The sequence below is a fragment of the Macaca thibetana genome, chromosome 19, assembly GCF_024542745.1.
Source record: "Macaca thibetana thibetana isolate TM-01 chromosome 19, ASM2454274v1, whole genome shotgun sequence".
In the NCBI taxonomy this organism is placed as follows: Eukaryota; Metazoa; Chordata; class Mammalia; order Primates; family Cercopithecidae; genus Macaca; species Macaca thibetana.
This window is the reverse complement of record NC_065596.1, coordinates 142,187-150,672: the sequence shown is the minus strand read 5'-3', so window position 1 is coordinate 150,672 and position 8,486 is coordinate 142,187. Positions and strand designations below refer to the sequence as shown.

The 8,486-nt window shown below is 31.0% G+C and overlaps 1 protein-coding gene across 1 annotated transcript in view; it reads left to right on the top strand.

The window, feature by feature from the left end:
- LOC126942371 (zinc finger protein 98-like) overlaps positions 1-7,957 on the top strand; it is a 283,769-nt gene extending 275,812 nt beyond the window's left edge. Inside the window, exon 3 of the mRNA XM_050769875.1 lies at positions 7,721-7,957. Within this exon, the coding sequence (XP_050625832.1) occupies positions 7,721-7,941 (221 nt within the window). The 3' untranslated portion in view covers positions 7,942-7,957. The remainder of the gene's footprint in view (positions 1-7,720) is intronic.
- Positions 7,958-8,486: the final 529 nt, after the last annotated feature.

Below are 8,486 nucleotides of genomic sequence, written 5' to 3'. Positions count from 1 at the left end.
TATCATAAAAATTATATATAAACATAAATAAAATCAATATATTCCTGAGTCCTGAATAATTTTCGAAACTTTATTATGTATTTTTTGAACATGTGGCCTCTGCCTGAGAGCACATAATGGAGTTTTAGTTTTGACTTACATACAGTTACATGTACACATCTATTAGTCTAAAGATATAACTTAGGTTTAAGGAGCAAGGGTGTTTGAGTATAAGTTTGTAACTGTTTTCAGAAGAAAAGGGCAATATTGAAACAAAGCAAAGCATTTTAACAAGATGTCTAATTTACTAGAAAACAAAAATCCTCAAAAATGCTAAAAGCAAATGTATACTCTGCTTTGTATTCAGTTTATTACACTATCTTATAGCTTATGATTTCGAATCTTTCCATGCAAATTTTCTGTTTTTACTTGCATGATACTCATTCTAGACCCATAATCTTTTTTTTTTTTTTTTTTTTTTTCTCAGACCAAGTTTCCTTCTTGTTGCCCAGGCTCGAGTGCAATAGCATGGTCTTGGCTCACTGCAACCTCCGCCTCCTGGGCTCAAATGATTCTCCTGCCTGAGCCTCCCGAGTAACTTGGATTACAGGCATGTGCCACCACGCCTGGCTAATTTTTGCATTTTGCGTAGAGATGGGGTTTCACCATGTTGGCCAGGTTTGTCTTGAACTCCTGACCTCAGGTGATCCAGCCATCTCAGCCTCCCAAAGTGCTGGGATTACATGTGTGGGCCACCATGCCCGGCCTAGACCCATAATCTTTTTGTTTCCTCTTTTTTTTTTTTTTTTATAGTTTATGAAGTATTTATTATCTGAGCTCATTTGTAGTCATAAGAATAATTTTTATAAAATTTCGTCGTGCACACAAAATTATTTTTAGAAGTAATTCCACAATTTGTGTATTATTACATTTTATTTAGTTAAAACATTCCATTAGCTTCTAGAACCCTATATAAGCTTACTTTTCTTTAATTATTCCCTTAACTTTTTATAAGTGACATAAGTAAATTTTATTTATTGAGTCAATTTGTTTCAGTAAGTACTAGGGAAGCTTCATAAGTCATGTGGATGCTTTTATATATAAATGTAGCAAACAAACATGATGGTGTTCAGTGTATAACAGATGCTCCATAATTAGTCATAAATATTCCTGCTAAAGTTAGTTTGTAACTTCAAGTCAGAGATGGAAAATACCAATTGCAAAGAAATAACATTTATTCTTCATGTGAGAACATTTTTTCCAGGCTGCAAAGCTGAATCTTGCTGAATTTAAAGAGAAATGCTTCATTCATGTCCTAATTATCTAAGTTTTATCCTTTTATGTGCATTCAAACCATATATGCATCACAGACCTTCTTTTTCTGTGTTACGACTACAGTTTTCTCACTGTTGTTTTCCTGCCATGTGGTTTCACACGGTATGTTGTAGGTTTTAAGGAGGACATTGGTATTTTTTAATGTACTGAAAAACTGGTTTTGACTAGAAAGTTTGCTTATAAATATAACTTTAAGATTGGCTAATTAACATAAAAGACATACGTTGTCTATCGAAGAGGGGATTAAATCATCATGGTGTTTCTTTGTAAAAGAAAAATGTTAGGCTTTTATACAAAGTGTGGCAAATATGTAATTTGCTAGAACATACATATAAAAATTAAATTTTTAAGAGAATTAATAGTGAGCAATTTTAAATTTAGTTATTTAGGATGTACTTACAGAACAACTTACATTTCCATGCAAAATCCTCTATTTAAAGTGTGAATGTTAAAGACTGCAAAACAATAAAATAACTGCTGTAAATTTGGAATAATACTTATTTTCTATATTGATACTACAATTTGGAGAAATTTATCACTCATTTTTTAAAGAAATGTTTTAGTGGTTGAAGTTTAGTCTACAGTTTATATTCTTAGTCACCTAACTGTAGTGATCTCCTAGATGATTTTCTCTGAAAACTTTTGGAGATAATGGCAGCTTTTGGATTAAAAACATTTCCTGTTAGTTTGCATGCAAACCAGTTTACTGTGATCACACAGTGGCCAATCATGTGAGCATAAGCAAGCCTGCCCTTTTCGTGTCTTTCATACTATTCCCATAAGCACCAATAACTTCAGGTGCCCCAAGCTTAAAATAAAAGTCCTAAAGTCTTTGACTTCTCCCATGTACTGTGCTGGGTTCAGAACATACTGTTAAACATCAAAGTTCCTGTGGTTATGACTGACAAATGAGAAAACAGCAAAGAGACAGACAGTATTTGAAACATTGTTATTCTTAACTTGACAAATAAAATGTGTATTTCATTAAACAACATTTTGAAGTATATATATACATTGTCAAATGCTTAGAACTAGGTAATTAATACTTTATCTTATATTGTTAACATTTTTATGGTTAGACAACATGAAATTTTAAACATTTTTCAAAAATACAAATACATTATGAACTATAGTCATCATGCTGTACAATAAGTCTCTTGAAATTATTTCTTTTATCCAAGTATAATTATGTATTATTTGACAGCCATCTTTCAATCCCCCCATTTCTTCTAAATACCTTGGCATTTGGTGGTCACCAGTTTACTCTACATCGATGAGATTAACTTTTTTAGAATCCATGTGTAAGTGAAATCATGAGACATTAATCTTTCTGTGCTTCCCTTATTTCAACTAATATAATGTCCTCCAGGGTAATCCATGTGATTGAAAATAATAGAATTTTTGTTGTTTAAAGATGAATATTATTCCATTGTGTATATCTACCACATTGCCTTTATTTACTCATTAGATGTTGAACTGTTGATTTTATATATTTTACACGTGAAGAGTGCTGCAAACAACCTAGAAGTGCAAATGTTTCTTCATTCTAATTTCATTTGTTTTGGATATACAGTGGTGCAATTGTTATATGGTAGTTTGATTTTTAAGTTTTTTAAGAAAACTATTTTGTTTTTCATAATGGCTGTCCTCACTTACATTCAAACAAATAGTGTGCAAGCATTTTCTTCTCTTCAGAATTCTACCAACACTTTTTCTTCTTAGAGTCCTTCTAACAGAAGTGAGTTGGTATCTCATAGTTCTTTTTTTTGCTTGCCTTTCCTGATAATAATTGACGTTGAGCATGTTTTTAATATATCTGTTGGCCGTATGTATGTCTTTTTCTGAAAAATATTTAAGCCTTTTTCTCATTTTTAATAGTTATTTGTTTTTTGTTGTATAGTCATTTGATTTTGTTATATAGTTTTGATATTAATCCCTTATCACATTTATGATTTGCAAACATTTTCTTCCATTTTTTGGTTTCCTCATCCTGTTGATTGTATTATATTCCATGCAGCAGTTTTTAAATTTAAAATAATCTGATTAATCTATGTTTTCAATTTGCTCCTTGGGATTTGAAGTCAAATTTTAAAAGTCACTGCCCAACCAGTGTTACAGGGCTTTCAATCTATGTTGTTTATAGTAGTTTTGGAGTTTTAGATCTTATATTTAAGTATCTAATTTATTTTGTGTTTTTATTTTAAGTATCTAATTTATTTTTTGTGTTTTTATTTTATTTAAGTATCGAATTTATTTATATATGGTATTAGTTGAGGGTGTTATTATATTCTTGTATATGTGGATATAAAGTTTCTCAACACCATTTATTGAAGATGCTGCCTTTTCCCTAAGAAATTGCCACCATTATTTAAAAATCAGATGGCTGTAAATACATCAATATATTTCTGGTTTCCTTTTTCTTCTCTACTCGCTTGTGTGTTTTTTTCAGGTACCACACACTTTTTTTTTTTTTTTTTTTTTTTTTACTATAGCTTTTTAGTATATCTCAAAGTCAGATACCTTCACTTTTTCTATTGCTTGATTACTTTGGCTATTCAGGGCCTTTTGTGGTACCCTATAAATTTTAGATGTATTTTTAAAAATTTGTTAATTATGTCACTGGTATTTCGGTAGAGGTTGCATTATAGCCGTACATCATTTTGTATAATACAGATGTTTAACAATATTAGTAACGCCATTTTATGATTAATATTTTTCCAATTGTGTTTAATTTCTTTAATTTCATTTAATGATAGTTGTCAATGTATAGAAATTCTACTGACACTTGTATGTTGCTTTTGTATTCTGCAAGTTTAATACATTTATTAGTCCTACTAATTTTTAGTAATGTCTTAGGCTTTCATTTACTTAAAATTATGTATAGAAATAAAAATTACACCGGAATAATTTAACATTTTTTCTAATCTCAGTGTTTTGATTTTTATTTTCTAATTTTTCTTTCTTGGATAGTTAGTACTATGTTTAATAAGACTGAAGAAAGTGGGCATTTTTGTCTGCCCTTAGAGTGAAAGCTTACAAGATTTCCCTGTTTAGTATGTTATTAGCTGTGCTTTTTGTGTGTATGTGTGTGTTATATGTGGCAATTATTGGCTTGAGGTTCATTTGTCCTATACCTCCTTTTTTCAGAAATTTATGAAGAAATGTCGAATTTTGTTAAACTCTTATTCGGCATTTATTTAAATGTTAGAGATGATAAATCACATCTGATTATACATAGATTTAAAAATATCTTCAGAGACTTCTGTGAACATGCATGCAAAGTAGAAAATTTAGAGAAAATAGATAAACTCCTGGATACACAAAACTTCCCAATATTGACAGAAAATAACAGAAGCCTTTAACAGAGCAAAAATGTAAAATGTGTAATGACATTGAATAAGTAATAATAAAACTACTAACCATAAAAAGCCCTGGATCATATGAAACCACAGCCATATTTTACTACATATACAAAGATAAGCTGGTCCTAATCCTACTGAGTATTCCAAAAAATCAAGGTGGCATTTCAACCTAATTGCATGAAATCAGTGAATTATGTGAAACTAAAATCTAGTGAAAACATAACGAAGGAAACTACAGGTCAATATTCTGGGTGAACATTAAACCATAAATCCATAGAAATACTAGCAAACTGAATTCAAAAGCAAATCAAAGTTATTTTGCTACTATCATGTGAGCTTTATTCCATAAATACAAAGATGTTTCATCATATGCAAGTCAGTAAGTGTGATTCACCATGTAAAGATAATTAAAAGAAAAAATATTTAATTAACACAGTAGGGCAGAGAAAGCATTCAAGAAAATCCAATATTGACTCAAAAATATTCTCAACACACTAGAGATTGATGAGACATACCTCAAAAGAATGAGAGTCATCTATGACAAATCCTTAACAAACATACTAAAAATGCAAAAAGTAGATGCATTCTCTATAAGAATAAAAATAAGATGAGAATATCCATCCTAAACAGTCCTACTGAACATAGTAATGGAGTCCTAGCCAGAAAAATAAAAGGAATCCAAATAGCAAAGGAAGTCAAATTATCTTTATTGATGATATATTTCTCTACCTAGAATACTTTAAGGATTTCACCAAAAGACTCCTAAGCCTAAAGACTTCAAAAAAATCTCAGAATACAAAATCAACACAAATACATAGAATTTCTGTACGCCAATAATAAACTGAGAACAAAATTTTAAAAGAGCTCTATTTACAATAGCCACACACAAAAAAATTACCTAGAAATACATTAAGTCAAGGGGGTAAAATATCTCTACAAAGAACTGCAATGCTGAAAGAAATGAGAGAGAATGCAAATAAATAGAAAAATACTGGATGCTCATGGATTCAAATAATATAGTTAAAATGGTCATTCTGCCTAAAGCAACCTACAGATTAAGTGCTGTTTTTATCAAGACTATCCATGACGCTTTTTTATAGAATTAGAAAAACTATTCTAAATATATATACAAAAGAATTAAAGAGTTCAAATAGCCAAGACAACTTCAGACTAAAAGAATAAATCTGGGCCAAGTGTGGTGGCTCACGCCTGTCATCTCAGTCCTTTGGGAGGCTGAAGAGGATGGATCACCTGAGGTCAGGAGTTTGAGACCAACCTGGCCAACAAGGTGAAACCATTGTCTACTAAATACAAAAAATCAACCAGGTTTATCACCGAAACAAGTGCTCTTCGTCATCATCAAAGTAAGAAGAGCATTGCCTGCTTTCTTGGAAGCAGCTGACCTGTTTTCTACTGATACAAAGTGGAGAAGGCATTGAAATAGTGAAAGAGGATGATATAAATTGAATACTTATATGAAATACAGTTTATAATAAAAAATAGCATTTGGTGTTGTACAACTGTAGATGAGATTATTAACATGAGGTCATATTCTTATTTCTATTGACAAATTACCTTCATTTACAATATTCTTGTTTCAGAAGTATTCTTTTTTCTGCTCTATATTTGCTAGCTTTTGGTAAAATCTTATCTGAACTCAATAGAAATAAAATAAATCCATTCTACCACAAGCATTTTATTATTGCTGCATATGCTTATTTTGCTTAAAATACGTTAGCTTTTGTTGAAAGATTTATAGTTTTGTTTCCGAGTGTTGTTTATTTCTGAGAAGTTGCTTTCATGATAGAAAACTGCTATTCTCAGCTCAAATCACCTTGACTAATAGCAAGTGAAAGTGATGTGTGGATGAGAAGAAAATGTGTCTTCTCTGCATCTCTTTTTTAATCAATTGGCTGAAGAAAGAGAATGCAGATAGAAGGTGAACGAAAATATAATCCCTGAAAGACCATGAAAAAGTCTTTCTTAATCAGAAAAAAATAAAGGAAATGGTGATTTGAGCAGAATATATATTATTTTGCAAAGCCTCTGAAATTTCAGTATACAACCTTCATTGCTTTAATAAATATGTTATTCTTTCAATTGTAATTCTTCAGGAAATAATTCAATTCCCTGGTGATTTAAAAAAGAGAAGAATAACTTATTTGTTAAGGTAAGAGATGTAGGAAAGACTCATAACTTTTGACCAACATCTCCTCCACCTCCAGCTTCAGGCAATCATCATTCTACTCTTTGCTTTTATGAGTTTGAGTTTTTTTTTATTTTCCAATTTAAAACTTTTAGTTAAGAAGTAGACTTTAATGTCGAAAACACAAACTTGGGGAGGGCAGAAAGATCACACACAAGGCCGCCACTTCACACCTGGAGTGAGTTTGAATTTTTTAATACTCTACATAGAAATGAGATAATTTTTTATTATTTTGTGTGTGTGCTGGCTTATTTCACTTAACCTAATGTCTTCCAGGTTCATCAATGTTGTTGAAAATAAAAAGACTTTTTAAAAAAATTTTTCTTCTTTGAAATATATTTTTAAAATGACCAAATAAAGTCTAAGTGAATTAAGTATAACTCCTAGCATAACTCACAGTTAATTTTAATTGACTGTCGTCTCTGTAGAAATATTTTTTATCAGCATTTTTTAACATACAACTAGAACTCAACTAACAGTCATTATGTGTCACAAAAATGAATCAGTTTAGAAGCTATGTTAATAATGAGACAATTGACTTCTGGTACCCAATTCAGAACAACTACAAAAGGAGTGGAGAACAGATTTCAACTGTGATGCACAATCTTATTCATTGGCTTGGTAGCTGAGTGCAGTGTTAAGGATTGTAAAGTCACTATTAAGTGGAAGTAGATCATCATAAAAGTCTTCATTGTCATCATCATCTCACTGAGTAAGGTTGCTTTCTTTTCTGCAATTGTGTTTAAAACTGTCCAAAGAGACTTTCCAAATGCTTGGTTTCTGTCTGGAAGTTTCAAATGAGGCTTTTGGGTGTGCATCTTTTTCTAGTTTTGCACAGCTACAGAGGCTTCAGGAAACTTCCCATCGTGGTGGAAGGCAAAGGGGAAGCAAAGACTTTCTGGTTGTGGCTGGAGAAAGAGCTACAATATGCTAACTGGTCTCACTCGGGATGTTCCTCACTTTCAGGATAGGTGGGGTGACCCAGCAATCATATGGACACTATCCTTTGCAGTGTCCCTCAAACTTTGGTTGCATCAGAATATCTGCAAGGCTTGCTAAGGCACAGACTGCTGAGCCCACCTCCAAGACTTCTTTCTTTTTAAGAAATAAATAGCATTCCCTTGTGTAAATATATCACTTTTTAAAATTCATTCACCTGTTGATGGACACTTAGGTTGATTTCATACCTTAGCTATTGTGAGTAATCCACTTTTTTTCTTTTCTTATTTATTTATATATCTCTTTTTTTATTTCTAGAAACATTTTAATTTTATACTATATAAGTTTTTAAAAATTTTTTTGGATCAAGGCCATTACTTTGTTATTAACATAATTTGAGACAAAATAACAATAAAAATCAACATTGATTAGTGAAAACAATTTTGTAGCCCTTAGTAATCATTTTCTCTCCCAGCTGACGTAAAAGTTGAATCTTTGTGTCATTTCTCACAGTTGTAACAAAGTAGCTTCTGATTAAATTGGTCTGCATATAATTTTGTAACATTTTACTTTTTTAATCTAAAAATTAAACTTCTCTATTACCAGAAAAGTTATTTTTTAATAGGTATTATTTTACTCTATTATATTTAATCTTCAGGAAAACT